The sequence below is a fragment of the Vipera berus genome (genome assembly GCF_964194415.1).
Source record: "Vipera berus genome assembly, chromosome: 7".
In the NCBI taxonomy this organism is placed as follows: Eukaryota; Metazoa; Chordata; class Lepidosauria; order Squamata; family Viperidae; genus Vipera; species Vipera berus.
The window spans coordinates 52,324,225-52,341,863 of record NC_138209.1 but is presented as its reverse complement, the minus strand read 5'-3'; the positions used below and the strand labels follow the sequence as shown (position 1 = coordinate 52,341,863).

General features: G+C 44.2%; 1 protein-coding gene across 1 annotated transcript in view; it reads right to left on the bottom strand.

Moving 5' to 3' along the window:
• The window catches only part of GLRA3 (glycine receptor alpha 3), a gene marked incomplete at both ends in the record, with an annotated part of 72,893 nt that overhangs the window by 7,330 nt on the left and 47,924 nt on the right, over positions 1-17,639 (bottom strand). Inside the window, 3 exons of the mRNA XM_081333223.1 lie at positions 10,989-11,135; positions 11,925-12,139; positions 16,510-16,647. Coding sequence (XP_081189349.1) covers positions 10,989-11,135; positions 11,925-12,139; positions 16,510-16,647 — 500 coding nt within the window. The remainder of the gene's footprint in view (positions 1-10,988; positions 11,136-11,924; positions 12,140-16,509; positions 16,648-17,639) is intronic.

The window sequence follows — 17,639 nt, the reverse complement described above, 5'->3', positions numbered from 1 at the left end:
GTAGAGACTGGAGAGCGTCTGAGGTTGCAAAGCGTCTGCCAAGTTTAATTCACAAGCAAAACAACAGAACAAGAAACACAGGAACTTGAATCCTCAAGCGGAAGGGTTGCTTTCAGCAACCAGCCCCTCCCCAAACACTCCTTTTATTTAGAGTTCAGGGCGTGGTCTCCCTGTGCCTCCTCCCGAGGAGTCCCACAGCCTTTCTTTGTTTGTTCCTGCTCGACTGCCTCCTGCGTCGGGCGTCCTTGAACAGGGCCAGCTGTGGGTCATCATCCTCCGCACTATCGGGCTCACGCAGCTGAGAAGAGGGCCCCGGCTGAGGGCTCTGCGAAGCCTCCAAGCCATCATCAGCCGGTTCGTCTTCCACACCCTCCTCCTCCCCCTCATCTGAGTCATCCGATACATCTGAACCGGCTGCCGGACCCACCGGCTGGCCCTGAGTCATAACACTATCCCGCACCGCAGGGCCCTTCCCCCGGGGCTGCCGATCTGGATGCGGTCGGGATGGGAATTGTTCGTGAAACGCTGTCACCAACGCAGGGGCATGAACGGCGGTCGCGTCTTCCCATGTGAAGTCCTCCGGCCCGTACCCTTTCCACTCGATCAGGTACTGGAAGCGACCTTTCAGCCAGCGGGAATCCCGGATGCTGGCGACCTCGTACTCGGGGGTGCTGCCTCCATCACGAGGTCCTGATGGGGGAGGTTCCGCTTGGCGAAGTGGACAAGCCGGTTGTTCGGGGACCAACAAGGACCGATGGAAGACGGGATGCACGCGCAGGGAACGTGGCAGAGTTAAACGATAGGCAACCGGATTGATGACGGCCTCGACTGGGAACGGTCCAAGGTAACGGTGGTCCAGCTTCCTCACCGGCCGAGTGGATGGTAGGTTCCTGGTGGACAGCCAGACCCGATCCCCCACCGATAGTGGAGGCGTATCCCTTCTCGACCGATCGGCGAACCTCTTGTAGTCGGCCTTGGCCTTCTCCAGCTGCCGTCGCACCAACCGATGGATCGCCTGTAACTCCGCCATGAATTCGTTCGCTGCCGGCTCCGGTGAGTCCACGGGAGAAAGGGGGAAAAACCGGGGGTGATAACCCACGTTGGCCAAGAACGGTGTCATCTGCGTGGAGGTGTGCTGCGAGTTGTTAAAGGCAAACTCGGCTATGGCCAAATAGTCCACCCAATTGTCCTGCTGCAGGTTAACGTAGCAGCGCAGATACTGCTCTAAGATGCCGATGACCTTCTCGGTACCCCCGTCGGTCTGAGGATGATGCGCGGACGAGAGGCAAACCTTAATGTCCAACGCCCGCATCAACTCCTGCCAGAAGCGGGCTGTAAACTGGGCCCCCCTATCGGAGACGACTCTATCAGGAAGGCCGTGCAGCCGGAACACCTGTTGGATGAACATGCGACTAGTGGCGCGAGCTGACGGTAAGCCGCGACAGGGGATGAAGTGCGCCATCTTGGTCAACATGTCCACCACCACAAACACTGTCGTGAAGCCGGAGGATGGGGGTAGATCCGTCAAAAAGTCCATGGACACAGCCCCCCAGGGTCTCTTGGGTGTTGGCAAAGGCTGCAGTAAACCAGGCGGGGCCCCTGTCGCTGACTTGGCCTGCCTGCATGGGATGCAAGAGGTGACATAAGACTGGACGTCGTGTCGGACTCGGGGCCACCAGAAGGTACGGGAGACCAGGTTCAGAGTCTTGAACAGGCCAAAATGCCCCGCAGCCGGGTTATCATGACACTGGCTGAGGACGAGTCCCCTGAGTGGCCCTCCCGGAACATAGAGCCGGTCACGATAATACAGAAGTCCATCCGTGACCGACCAAGGCGAATCTGGCCCCACCTCTTCCTTCCGCTGAGCCACCCACGCCTCCTGCTGCTGCGCCTCCTGGATCCGAGCCCGTATATCCACCGGCTCCCGCACCGCAGCAAAAGACTCGACGGGGATCACTGTCCTGGGCGGAAGCTTGTCTTCCACTCGGGTGTACTCGGGCTTCCTGGACAGAGCATCCGCTCTCTGGTTGTGCCCGCTTGGTATGTACCGCACCCGGAAGTCAAACCTCGCAAAGAAGAGGGACCACCGGATCTGGCGTTGGTTCAAATTCCGAGCGGTCTGCAGGCTTTCCAGATTCTTGTGGTCCGTCCGGACCTCGATTTGATGCCGCACCCCCTCCAGATGATGCCTCCAAGCCTCGAACGCCGCCTTGATGGCCAGCAGCTCCTTCTCCCAGATGGTATATTTGCGCTCCGAGGGATTCAATTTCCGAGAGTGATACGCGCAAGGGAAAAGGGTACCGTTGGGCGTCGCTGCCTGGAGTAACACGGCCCCAATGGCAATGTCGGAGGCGTCCGCCTCCACGACAAACGGCCGTTGCGGGTCAGGATGCTTCAAGATGGGCTCCTTCATGAAGGCGTCCTTCAAAGCTTGGAACGCCTGTTGTTCGGGGGCGTTCCACTGGAACCGAGTCTTCTTCTGCAGGAGCCGGGTGAGGGGGGCTGTCAAGGCAGCAAAGCCAGGGATGAATGTTCGATAGTAGTTGGCAAATCCAAGAAGTCGCTGAACATCCTTCACGCGACGCGGGGGTTGCCAACTCTGCAACGACTCAACTTTACTCGGTTCCATGGCGATGCCCTCAGGAGAAATGCGGTGACCCAGGAAATCGATGGTCACCTGGTAGAACTGGCACTTCTCCAACTTGGCAAACAGCCGATGTTTCCGGAGGCGCTGCAGGACCTGACGGAGATGCTGATGATGCGCTTCACGCGACGGGGAGTAAATCAGGATGTCGTCCAGGTAAATCACGACAAACTGGTCCAACAGATCTCGAAAGATGTCGTTCATAAAATGCTGAAACACAGCGGGGGCGTTGGTCAGGCCAAACGGCATCACCGTGTACTCGAAATGTCCATAGCGAGTACCAAACGCCGTCTTCCACTCATCACCCGGCCGAACCCTGACGAGGTTGTAAGCTCCACGCAGGTCCAGTTTCGTGAAGATCTTAGCCTCCCGGAGTCGGTCCAAGAGCTCGGGGATGAGGGGCAGCGGGTAGCGGTTACGCACCGTGATGGCGTTGAGTTTCCGGTAGTCACAGCAGAGCCGTAACTTGCCCGACTTCTTTTTGACGAAGAGCACGGGCGCAGACACTGGCGAGGACGAGGGCCGGATGAAACCACGAGCCAAATTCTTTGTCAGGAAGTCCCGCAATGCAGCCAACTCGGGCTCCGACATGGAGTACAAACGCCCCACTGGGAGAGGCGCATCAGGGACTAGATCAATGGAACAGTCATAGGGCCTGTGCGGGGGTAATTGGTCCGCCTCTGACTCGCTGAACACATCAGCAAAGTCGGACAGTTCGGGAGGCAAGGAAACCCCTGAGGAACCCTCCACCTGGCCGGCACAGATATGGCGGGTGTGGTCCACGCACTGCAAACTTGGGAAGGTGACCAAGTTCTGAGACCAATAGATCTGTGGATCATGCGTCCGGAGCCACGCCAGTCCCAGGACCACGGGGAAGTGCAGATCCGAAGTGATGTAGAACTGAATGGCCTCCACATGGGAACTGATGGCCATACACACTGGTTGCGTGGCGGCCGTAATAGGCCCGGACAGGAGCACTCGACCATCAATAGTCTCCACTAGCATGGGCGGATCCACCGGACACTGGGGAACAGCCCATTTGGCCACAAAGGCCGAGTCCATAAAGTTTGTGGTAGCCCCAGAGTCAATTAAGGCATGGACCAGAATCCCCTCTGGCTTACCAGGAAGGATCAGACGTGCCTCCAAAATCAAATGCCGTGGAGGTTCACAGGCACCGTCGGAACGGCGTCGCTCGGTGTGGTCGTTGTGGGTCGCCCGATCTATCACACCGTCTAGATCGGGCTCGGGCCGTTTCCCAACAGCAAAGTAGGGGACTTTCTCAGGGCAGGCTTGGTCACTGATGCCCGCTGACGCTTCTTTGGGCAAGAAGCAGCCAAATGTCCAGGGTCCCCACAGTAAAAACACAACCCCCCCGATCGTCGTCTGTCCATTTCCGTCACCGATAGACGGGACCTGGCGGCACCCAGCTCCATTGGCTCCTCCCTCTGGACTGGGGGCTCACGCTCAACAGGGGCGGCAGGGGTCTGTGGGGTGGCACGGCGACTCTTTCGCTGCTGCAGCCGGGCATCGATCCGCAGACAAAGATGGATCAGCCCATTCAGGTCTGAGGGAATGTCCACGCGGGCCAGCTCATCCAACATCTCCTCTGACAAGCCATCCTGGAAGGCATCCACGAGCGCAGCCTCATTCCAGGCGGAATCCTGGCTAAGCAGCCGGAAATCGCTGATATAGGCCTGTAGGGGGCGCTGACCCTGCCTCAAAGCTTTCAGGCGTCGGGTGGCAGTCTGCGCCTTAATCGGGTCCTCGTACATGAGGCGCATATGGTCACAAAACCCCCCAAAGTTATCCAACAAAGGGCTAGGCTGTGCCAGCAGAGGCGTGCCCCAACGAGCTGCATCCCCCGACAGAAGGCTCAACACGAATCCCACCTTATCTCGGTCAGTGGGGAAATCAGCTGCTCTCACGCTGATAAAAAGCTGGCATTGTCCCAGGAAGGCAGGAAACAGTTCTGGATTGCCAGCAAATTTATCCGGCATAGCTATCTGACATTTCCTCCTGGGTGGGGGTGCAGCATGTACCTGAGCTTGCAGTTGAGCCACCTGAGCTGCCAGCAAAGTGAGTTGCTGGGTGAGCTGAGCATTCTCGGCAAGAAGCTGCTCCATCGTAGTAGTAAGGGGTGGGAGGCTGAAAGCAAACTGTTCTGAACCAGCCAACTACCGGCCTTGTAATAAGGCAAACCCCTGTTCTAGCAGTAGAGACTGGAGAGCGTCTGAGGTTGCAAAGCGTCTGCCAAGTTTAATTCACAAGCAAAACAACAGAACAAGAAACACAGGAACTTGAATCCTCAAGCGGAAGGGTTGCTTTCAGCAACCAGCCCCTCCCCAAACACTCCTTTTATTTAGAGTTCAGGGCGTGGTCTCCCTGTGCCTCCTCCCGAGGAGTCCCACAGCCTTTCTTTGTTTGTTCCTGCTCGACTGCCTCCTGCGTCGGGCGTCCTTGAACAGGGCCAGCTGTGGGTCATCATCCTCCGCACTATCGGGCTCACGCAGCTGAGAAGAGGGCCCCGGCTGAGGGCTCTGCGAAGCCTCCAAGCCATCATCAGCCGGTTCGTCTTCCACACCCTCCTCCTCCCCCTCATCTGAGTCATCCGATACATCTGAACCGGCTGCCGGACCCACCGGCTGGCCCTGAGTCATAACACACTGGGACCGGGTAAGCATGTTGCTTGAGGGCTTTATTTAGAGTGCATTTATAGTCAGCGCAAATGTGAATTTCCCTGTTGGCTTTAAGTGGGGTGACTATAGGAGTTTCCCACTCCCCATCATCAACAGGCTGTAACACGCCCTGTTCTACAAGCTTATCGATTTCTGAATCAATTTTATATTTTAAGGCAAAGGGGACTCTGCGAGGCTTAACCCTGATTGGAACTACATTGGGATCTAGCTTAAATGAGATAAGGAGGCCTGTGTATGTTCCTAGGGCTGAATCAAAAACATCTGCATAGTCCTCACATACTGACGTGAGGTTTGCAGTTTGTGTCCAGTTTATTCCAGTAATCTGAATACTTAAGGCATCACACCAATCAAATCCAATGAGACTCGTTCTCTGGCCCCCTACTACTATGACATCCAGGTGCCCAAAAAAACCCTTAAATTTTACCGTCAAAGTGGCTTCTCCCTTAACTTTAACTGGAGCATTTTGAAAGTCAGTTAGGATTATGTCTGAGGGCCTTAGTTTGGCCCAGTTGTTACTGCGCCTACACATGAAGTTAAAAGTGTCTTGAGAAATAATGGAGACTGCAGAGCCAGAGTCCAATTCCATCTTACATGGAACTCCTTGTAGCTCTACCAAGAGTTTGAGTTTAGGTTTGAGGGGGCGTTGGGGCCCGGTGCAGCACATGCTTCTATGGCTTCTGAAAAACCCCACACTAACCGGACCCTGGGCCCCACTACCTCTCCTAGTCAGTTCTTTCAACTGGTGTTTGGGTGGCCGGTCTCTCTGGCGGGCTCTGCAAACCGCTGCGATGTGGCCTGTCCTTCCGCAAACTCTGCACATGGCTGATCGGAATCTGCAATCAGCACAAAAATGGTTGCCGCCACACCCTTTACATCTAGGAAAGAGAACTGCCTTGTAAGTGTTCTCTTGCTGCTGGCTGTTGCAGTGTTGCGCGTTGGGTTGCTTTTGGAGTCTGTTGATTTCAGGCTCTTCTTCCTCGGAAGATTCTTCAGTGCATTTAGCATCCTCATGGTGGATCGTTTCTTCCTGCTTTGTCAGTTTGGCGGGCTGTACAGATTGAACTGTGCTCTCGGCAGCTTTGTCAGCCATTACTTCATCTTGTGCTTCTGAAAACATTTTGTCTGGCAAAGAGTCTTTGCTGAAGCATTCGGTCCCATAGGCCACAGACGAGCCAGTCTCATAGTCGTTCTTTTAAGTTTGAAAATTTGTAAAGGTGTGCGGCCTGCCTCAGGCCCGCTATGAATTCTGAAGCTGATTTGCCGGGTTGCTGCACTCTGCCTCAAAGCTTTCAGGCGTCGGGTGGCAGTCTGCGCCTTAATCGGGTCCTCGTACATGAGGCGCATATGGTCACAAAACCCCCCAAAGTTATCCAACAAAGGGCTAGGCTGTGCCAGCAGAGGCGTGCCCCAACGAGCTGCATCCCCCGACAGAAGGCTCAACACGAATCCCACCTTATCTCGGTCAGTGGGGAAATCAGCTGCTCTCACGCTGATAAAAAGCTGGCATTGTCCCAGGAAGGCAGGAAACAGTTCTGGATTGCCAGCAAATTTATCCGGCATAGCTATCTGACATTTCCTCCTGGGTGGGGGTGCAGCATGTACCTGAGCTTGCAGTTGAGCCACCTGAGCTGCCAGCAAAGTGAGTTGCTGGGTGAGCTGAGCATTCTCGGCAAGAAGCTGCTCCATCGTAGTAGTAAGGGGTGGGAGGCTGAAAGCAAACTGTTCTGAACCAGCCAACTACCGGCCTTGTAATAAGGCAAACCCCTGTTCAAGCAGTAGAGACTGGAGAGCGTCTGAGGTTGCAAAGCGTCTGCCAAGTTTAATTCACAAGCAAAACAACAGAACAAGAAACACAGGAACTTGAATCCTCAAGCGGAAGGGTTGCTTTCAGCAACCAGCCCCTCCCCAAACACTCCTTTTATTTAGAGTTCAGGGCGTGGTCTCCCTGTGCCTCCTCCCGAGGAGTCCCACAGCCTTTCTTTGTTTGTTCCTGCTCGACTGCCTCCTGCGTCGGGCGTCCTTGAACAGGGCCAGCTGTGGGTCATCATCCTCCGCACTATCGGGCTCATGCAGCTGAGAAGAGGGCCCCGGCTGAGGGCTCTGCGAAGCCTCCAAGCCATCATCAGCCGGTTCGTCTTCCACACCCTCCTCCTCCCCCTCATCTGAGTCATCCGATACATCTGAACCGGCTGCCGGACCCACCGGCTGGCCCTGAGTCATAACACACTGGGACCGGGTAAGCATGTTGCTTGAGGGCTTTATTTAGAGTGCATTTATAGTCAGCGCAAATGTGAATTTCCCTGTTGGCTTTAAGTGGGGTGACTATAGGAGTTTCCCACTCCCCATCATCAACAGGCTGTAACACGCCCTGTTCTACAAGCTTATCGATTTCTGAATCAATTTTATATTTTAAGGCAAAGGGGACTCTGCGAGGCTTAACCCTGATTGGAACTACATTGGGATCTAGCTTAAATGAGATAAGGAGGCCTGTGTATGTTCCTAGGGCTGAATCAAAAACATCTGCATAGTCCTCACATACTGACGTGAGGTTTGCAGTTTGTGTCCAGTTTATTCCAGTAATCTGAATACTTAAGGCATCACACCAATCAAATCCAATGAGACTCGTTCTCTGGCCCCCTACTACTATGACATCCAGGTGCCCAAAAAAAACCCTTAAATTTTACCGTCAAAGTGGCTTCTCCCTTAACTTTAACTGGAGCATTTTGAAAGTCAGTTAGGATTATGTCTGAGGGCCTTAGTTTGGCCCAGTTGTTACTGCGCCTACACATGAAGTTAAAAGTGTCTTGAGAAATAATGGAGACTGCAGAGCCAGAGTCCAATTCCATCTTACATGGAACTCCTTGTAGCTCTACCAAGAGTTTGAGTTTAGGTTTGAGGGGGCGTTGGGGCCCGGTGCAGCACATGCTTCTATGGCTTCTGAAAAACCCCACACTAACCGGACCCTGGGCCCCACTACCTCTCCTAGTCAGTTCTTTCAACTGGTGTTTGGGTGGCCGGTCTCTCTGGCGGGCTCTGCAAACCGCTGCGATGTGGCCTGTCCTTCCGCAAACTCTGCACATGGCTGATCGGAATCTGCAATCAGCACAAAAATGGTTGCCGCCACACCCTTTACATCTAGGAAAGAGAACTGCCTTGTAAGTGTTCTCTTGCTGCTGGCTGTTGCAGTGTTGCGCGTTGGGTTGCTTTTGGAGTCTGTTGATTTCAGGCTCTTCTTCCTCGGAAGATTCTTCAGTGCATTTAGCATCCTCATGGTGGATCGTTTCTTCCTGCTTTGTCAGTTTGGCGGGCTGTACAGATTGAACTGTGCTCTCGGCAGCTTTGTCAGCCATTACTTCATCTTGTGCTTCTGAAAACATTTTGTCTGGCAAAGAGTCTTTGCTGAAGCATTCGGTCCCATAGGCCACAGACGAGCCAGTCTCATAGTCGTTCTTTTAAGTTTGAAAATTTGTAAAGGTGTGCGGCCTGCCTCAGGCCCGCTATGAATTCTGAAGCTGATTTGCCGGGTTGCTGCACTCTCTGGTCGAACTTGAACTGCCAAGCCATTTCAGACATCTTGGGCTGGAATGTTCAGTTAGCTTCATTTTTAGGGAAGCAGGATCCCACCCTCATCGCCAGTGTTGTGTAGTAGGTTCTTTGGTGCAGGAATGAAGACGAGATAAATGAGTACAGGAAAACTCATGGTTTATTTCGTGCAGAGTCATAACTGGGAAAATGGCTGCAACTAGCCGCAATATATAGTCTAGCCCTTAGGCGGCAGCCAATAGGTTTGAAACAACCATTGCTGCCTAGGAATAGCCAATAGCAGCACTGGAGACTTGTAGTCTGGGTTGCTGGAGAGCCGTTAGCTGCTCCAGCAACCCACATGGTATTACTAATGAGCCCAGTACATAACACTATCTTTTAAGGAGGACAGAAAAGAAAATGCTATCAAGTATTCCAGATTCTGCATCAGTAGAATTCAGTAGAATGAGCAAATATATATATAGCTGCCACTGCTGTGGCTACTGCCTGTAGATGGCCTTGGGCTAGGCTGAAACAGGAAATAAGATTTGTCCCGTGACTGGGACCAAGCAAGGGTATCAGTGGTGGATCAGTGAGAAGCTGGGCTTGTTGACTGGAAAGCTGGTAGCCCAGGTTCAAGACGCAAGCACCACAGAACATGGTCAGCACATGTTATAAAGATGAAGAATAGAATAAATTAGTCAGGCCATATTAAATCATTTTGATTTAAACAATTAAATGATTTAATATATATAATGTATTGAGTACTTTACATAGAGATAGATCTGGAGGAACTGGTTTAGTCACTGCAATAGGGCTTGACAGAATATAATTCTTTAAAAAGACTGTCAAAGTAGATGTGTAAGAATCAGTAAAATATAATATTAGATACTACAGATATTCATTCTAATCAGCTGTTTAAATAAGCCAACAATCCATAAATATTGAAGCCTTTTCACTGCTATGATTTAATATTTAATATAGTGTAAATCCAGTAGTTGTGTGTGTGAAAAGAAAATAGTCTTAAATGTGTTACCTAAAATATGAATTAATATAATATGTGGCATAAATTATCTGTATCCATGTTATGTAAAGAAAAAAAAATGTCTTAGAACAGGGGTGTCAAACTCACTGTGTCATGTGATATATCACAACTTTTTTCCTTTTGCCAGAGCTGGAGTGGGTGCGGCCCATGGGCCAGCAGTTTGACACCCCATCTTAGAATTTCAAAGAAGCAACATCCACACATAGTCATTGGTGCAGCTTCACTCTGGCACTTGATACTGTAATCTAGATATAATCCTTATTTCTTTTGACATTCCCATTCTAAAATCTTATAAAGATCACAGAAGTATGCAGAAATCCCATAGTTATTTAATACATCAGGGCTGTAGTACTTCCCTATCTTAAGATGCTTATGACAGAATCAGGAAAAAAATCTGATAACTATATTCACCCTTTACTTTCCCCTGCATATATTTTGCTCTCACTTGCCCTAAGATCAACCATGGCACTTATAATTCCTATGGTATAATGATATTCTTGGATACCTTGCCTACTGCTATTCCATTGTATGTTGTCAAAAACACATAGACAAATCTTGTGTTTATTGTATCATTGTTTAAAATTGATTCTGAGGTATAAAAAATAAATAGTTTTGATTCTTGTAACACATCTCACATTTTTAGCATCTATTTGACATGAGAAAATTCATCTTGCCTCTCACCCACGTAAAAAGAAAAGTTCAGTATGAGTTGCTTTTCCTTTTCATTGAAAAAGCTGAATATATTTATCATTTCTCTTCTATAGAATAGTTGTAGGAAATAATGTTAAAATATCTCAAATCATCAGTTTCCATAAAAATCAATCTTTTAGAATTTTGGTGACATTAAACTAGCAGAAACCTATGCACGATTCTTCACTTAAATTCTTTTAAATCCTTACTATGAAAACATCACAAAATTTGTGAATTACATATGCTTTGTGTCAACTACCGTATATACAAAATGTCATTCTAGATCAATACATTGTTTTACAAGTCACTTTAGAACAATCTATCATTGTTATAAAACTATCAGAATTTTCTTTCTGCTTATATTTCTGTAACCTGTGCTTGTCATATTTACCTTATTTTTCTTTCTTTTCCGGTGAAATCTTAACAGTTCTTTATGTTGTCTTGACACAAAATTTACAGCTGCATATTCCAGAAGTGCCGAGAATACAAAAAGCAAGCAAACAGCCATCCAGATATCAATAGCCTTGACATATGATACCTACAGATAATACAGAGTAGAGGATTGCTGGTATAAAAACAGAGATAGGACAGTATAATGTCTCCAAATGTCAAGGGAAGAAAATGTGCCTCCTCAAATCATAGTAAAGAGTGAACTACAACAAAAGGATGAAAGAGGAAAATACTGTATGTATGTCCTGAAAGCAACATTATTAGAAGTGAGTTTTAGTCTCAAAGTATCTTAAGACTTTATTTTTATGACATTCCATGTTAGGCAGAAATATGCTAGATCACCTTAAATAATCATCAGGGGTTATACATAGTGAAAGACAGCAAACTTTGACTTGGATTACTGAATGTTTGGTATTCCATTTATGATGCTTTATGTCTTGCATCATTCTACAAGAATTATCAGGTAAACAATCAGATTGACATAACTGCCACAATTTGTTTTCTGTAAAATGAAATAAAATAATTTATCTTATTACTTTATTTTTTTAAAGTAAAACTCACTTTTCTTATGGCAATGGATATAAGATGGCTTGACTAATGCTACTTCTCCATAGTAGCTATGATAATAGAAAGAAATGTAGAACCCTATTACAAAAGTAAAGCAATATAATCCATACTATATTGTAAAGCCTGCAGCAACAATATGCCTTATTTAGAAATATACAGTTTATAGCTTGTAAGATGGAATGTCATGTTTATATTTCTATATTCAATTAATTTTGATATTTACAGTATAAGAACAGTTTCAACAGCTACTGTATATATAAGAGATAATTCTCTATAATCAATCAAAATAAAAAACTTCAGAAGGGCTCACCTTTGGGAGTGAAGCCCGTGATCCTGAACTCTGGGTTGTCATTGTGAGTACAGTTGTTATACCTAGAGCCACTCTAGCTGGAGCAGCATCCATGTTGATCCAAAATGACACCCATGACAGTATGACAATCAGAAGACTGGGAATATACATTTGAATAAGATAATATCCCATCTGCCTTTCAAGATGGAATCGAACTTCAATGCAGGTAAACTTCCCTGGTAATAACAGAGAACAACTGTTAGAGCACAGGTGTCAAACTCTCAACGTCATGTACGTGTCGCGATGTATCACAACTTTTTTCCCATTGCCGGCAATGGGGTAGTCACAGTTTTGGTGTGACGCATCTAGCCTACAGGCCAGCAGTATGACACCCCTGTGTTAGAGGAACCAGCTATATTCCATTATTAGCTGTCCTTGATGCAATTACAGAATAATGTCAATTACTATTTGCTTGTAATGTATTACAACATCCCTCACTAACTGTTCATATACTTGTTCATTTATTTATTGTATCTGTACTCTACAACTCCTATACTCATTTAATTTCCTGAAGCATTTAACGATCTGCTTGTGAATTCCAGTCAATGTGATTAAATCAATCTTGCCTGGAGTAGTACAAAATGCATGCTTATAATGGTCAAACTCTATAAACAACTTGAGTTCAGCTGAATTTTACCCAGTGTCCAAGGTTAAGCATATGAGGCAGAAAATCCTGTAAAGATTTCCAGAATGGATCCAGATTTAATTTTACTTTAGGCAACCCATGATCCACTGGGTCATCTTTTCAGAGATATTTCCTTACCAGATTCCTCATTTTCTTCAATAATGGCAGAATTTGTAATGTCTTAACTATAAAAACTGAGACACATTCAAAAATGTACCTTCCTTGAAAATAACCCTTTTTGAACATTTTGTATCATGTCAGAAACTGTTTTATGATAATTTCAATGTCATAAAATGCTTTATATAATTTTCTAAATTTCAATTCCATGGGAATTTCTGTAAGTTAACTGATTTGAGCTACTTTGCTTAAAAAAAGTCATACTATGTACAGTTTTGTTCAGTTTAAAGTTACAGAAATAAGAGTTTTGTAGTATAGGACTTCCAGTTTGCTGCTGCAGACATTTGGAAGGCGAGCTCCATCTTCCACATCAGATTTTGCATTGCTGGGGGACCCTGGAAAGGGTCAAAAGATAACTTGTAGGAGTGACCAGCAAGGAAGGGATCCCCACTGGATTGCGGGAGGGCAGTAGCCCTTCTGCTTGATCCGGTGCAGCCCTCCAAGTTGATGGACGAAAGACCAGCCATAGAAATATGTCTCGTCACTAGGCTGTAGACAGCCAAAGTCAAACTTACCACCAGGCACCTATAAAAGCAGCATGGATGAGACTGGGTGAGATCTACTTCTATTCAGTCCTAACTACTTTTTCCACCTTTATAAGCTGCCCAAAGTATTTTACCCCACCTTCTAAAAACAGGGCGATTGACTATCCAGGGGAGTTTAAAACGTAACAATAACCTGATTTTAATTGGATTTTTATCTTTCTAAAACCTGAGAACTAAAAGACTTTTTATTCTTATTGAAGATTTGGGTTTTTACTTATGAAAAAAGAAGTAAAATTGGAAAAAGGACTATAAAAATCTTGGATTTAAAAAAAAATCCTAAACGATATGGGTGACATCTTGTGGCTAAACCTGATACTACAAGCTGTTATTGTCTAAAAGAGACTTGGTTTGAAGCCCAGACTATAGATAAGACTTTTTTTAACCTTGGCAATCAGCTGTGAGATGCCCAGCTGTGTTCTATACTCAGTGATAAAATTATTCTCATTCTCTGATTGTAAGGCTTTTAATTTACACTACTTAGAGAATATGGATGAAGATCAGGAACAGATTTTATTTATGTTGAAAGCAATTCATGAAACTATTCTTAAAGCCACTGATGAAATAAGAAACTACAGAAAAGAAAAAGATGTCAGCCCAGAGATACAAACCCAAACTTTGAGTACAACCAAAGAATCAACTACACAGAATATAATAGAAGAAGTGGAGCAACCAAATATTATGATAGAAGATCCAACTGATCAACAAACACACTTAATGGAAAACCCAGAAAAGGGATTGACAACACTGAAAATGGAAAAGACTTTCTATGCATACCAGGAGAAACCTGAGGATCAAGAAGAAGAACAGACCAAAGGGAAGACAAACATTTCAGGACAACTACACCGGGAGAGAAAAATAGAGAGACAATTTGTTAGCCCTTTCAAAAAAATGGTGACTGGATGGCCTTTCTTACTTCAAACAATATATATATATAACAACAGAGGGAGATCTATTTGATGACTTGAAAGCACGGTCATGGAAGATGAGTTGGCAAAGAAAGAAAGCTAGAATAAGGCTGAAGAAAATTGGGGCTTTGATTTATAGTGAGGATTAAAATAGAATATACTTGATTTGACAAGATATATATTTTGAATACTAGACTTTGTTACAAACAGATAAAGAAAACTTCGGTTATTTTAAAAATTTGGAAGTATAAATATTAAAAGTTAAATTTGAATATTGATTTGTTTATAAAGGTTGAATGCAAAACTAATTAAAATATATATAAGCTAAAATATATTGATAAACATAATAAACATGTTTTTGCTTAGCTGATATAAATAAAAACTGTGTTAGCTTAAATATGAGAAGGTAGACATTAAGAGAAAAAAAGAAAAAGTATTTGATGTTGAAATGAGAAAATTTGGTTACTAAATTTAAAACATTTAAATTAATAGAAAATAATGTTATATTGTATTATTAATTAGTTGATATAAGATGGTGAGAAATAGAATATATTCAAATAGATATGATGTGTATTCTGAATATTAGACTTAGTGATGAATTGTGATAAAGGGAACTTTGGTTACTTAAAACTTGGAAATTATAAGTATTAAATGTTAAAGTTAAATATTAATGGGAAACTAAAAATTGGGGAAAACTAATTAGGACATTGATTGTCTATAAAGACTGAATGTTAAAATAACAAGAATATGTATAAGCCAAAAAGTATTGATAAATGTAAGAATATCATTTTTAGAGACAGTAAATATTAAGGGGAAAAGAGAGGAAATATTCAATGTAGTAATTTGAGACTTGTACTAAAGATACTTGTATGTCATTGTAAGGTAAAGGTAAAGGTTCCCCCGCACATGTGTGCTAGTCGCTTCCAACTCTAGGGGCTGGTGCTCATCTCTGTTTCAAAGCCGAAGAGCCAGCACTTGTCCGAGGACGTCTCCGTGGTCATGTGGCCGGCATGACTAGACACCAAAGGCACACAGAATGCTGTTACCTTCCCATTGTAGTGATCCCTATTTTTCTACTTGCATTTTTACATGCTTTTGAACTGCTAGGTTGGCAGAAGCTGGGACGAGTAACAGGCACTCACTCTGTTACGCGGCACTTGGGATTCAACCTGCCAAACTGCCGACCATCTGATCGACAAGCTCAGCGTCCTAACCCACTGAGCCACCGCATCATTGTATTATTGATTAACTCAGCTGCCACGTTGCTTTTTAAATACTTAAATCCAAAACTAGAAAATCAATAAAACATTTATATAAAAAAGAGTTTTGTAGTATAATCTACAGAAAATATTTATTTAAATAACTTTAAAGCAAATGAACTAATTTTAAGTTATTTATTATAACCCACTAAATAGATAATTAAAGATGGAGCTACTTCAGTAATAATGTTAATGATAAATAATTGGCTGTCTAAAACTCGCTTTACTCAGCTTCTTTGTAGGGCTGATGCTAACAATAAATAAAAGGAATGCAAAAATACATGCAAAATACAACAATAATTGTTTCTTAGAAAACCAGACATAATCAACATGTTACTATTCCTACTTATAAAACTATGATCATTTTCTTTAATCAACAGTGGCAGAAGCACAGCTGTTCCCAGTGGTCATAAAGATGCTTGATTTCCTGTTTTGATAAATATCCCGCAGCATTCCAGATGTAAAACATTTGTATGTGTAAAATAAGACAAAAAACATAGGGGACCAGCAGCAGAATCTTTACTCTATCATAATGACATAGGAAGCATTTTTTTCCTGAATCAGCATTGGCAAGTGGTTTAAAAATATTGTTATTTACAATAACATTATTTATGTTATATATTCTCCTTTATAGTCTTGAATCTGGAAGTAGCAAATTAAAATAAAATTATCCTAATAAAAAGAATCATATATTTGAAAATGAGGACAAAAACCTTCAAAATACTATAAAGCAGGATCTTAGGTATCCAGCCTACAATGTTTTGCCTAATTCTGTCTACCCTCATGGAAATTCTCTAAATTGACTTTATTTCTTTCACTGTACTGGATTATTTGTGGTCTAATATATTGTGGCTGATGTTATCACCTATTCATGAAATTATGATGTGTATTATGAAACTCTTCTCCTACATATAAACAATCCTTAGCCCAAGAATCATTACTACTCTGTGATTAACTACACATTTGAATATATTTTCAGAGAACAAAGAGTTACAATGTTCTTTCAATTGACAAAACTCTGAGTAGTTTTCCCACCTGTATTGTAGTGTTTTGTGCAGTAACAAAGATCTTTATCTTCTTTCAACAAAAACTGTGGCAAAGTGAGTCCTTCAGCTACTTGTACAGCACCATTTTCTTGCCATTCAAATACAAGATCATTCATTGTATAACCAACTAGGAAAGGAAGTAAAAAAAAGTTGAATGAAAATTAACACACATTTAATTGACAAATGTTTCTTCAATTAAACAAGGCAGGATCAAACATAAAAAAAACAATACTGTTGTCAAATAAAAATCTCTGTGTCCCTTACATGTGGTTCAAATTAAATTTTTGTATGTCAAATGTAAAGTATATGAACTTCTGGAGTGCTACAGTATATGGACAGAAAATGCAACTTCTGTACCAGTCATGTCATTGCTTTATTAATTCTGATTCATAAAATAAGCTTTTGCCTTAATGGATGTAATTTATCAATAATTTTATCATATACAGGTAGTCCTCAACTTACAACAGTATTTTAATGACCGTTCAAAGTTACAACAGCATTGAAAAAAGTGATTTATGACTTTTTCACACTTATGGCCATTGCAGTATTCCCATGGTCACATGTTCAAAATTCAGACGCCTGGCAACTGGTTCATATTTATGATGCTTGCAGTGTCCCAGGATCATGTAATCAGCTTTTGTGACCTTCTGACAAGCAAAGTCAATAGGGAAGCCAGATTCAGATAACTAATTTGTCACTAACGTAACAACTACAGTGGTCCACGTAACAACAGTGGCAAAAAATGGAGAAAAATTCACTTGACAAACATCTCAGCAACATAAATTTTGGGTTCAGTTGTGGTTGTAAGTTGAGTATTACTTGTATTTAATAGCAATCTGATCCAACTAATGATATAGTATAGAAATTATTGTGGTGATAAGTCACAAATATAATCACAATTATACCACTTTAAGACCAACAGTCTATTAATCTTAACAACTGATGATGTTAGATATGTGCATTATTTTGGGATGAATTCTGAATTGCATCTCTTTTTTTTGCTAATAGAGATCATAAGTTCCCCAAAAGCAGAAGAGGAAGTTCTAAATCACTGAACTAGATCCAGATGTTCTGAAAGTGACATAAAGTGATATCTATAAAATATTGCTAAAGACAAAA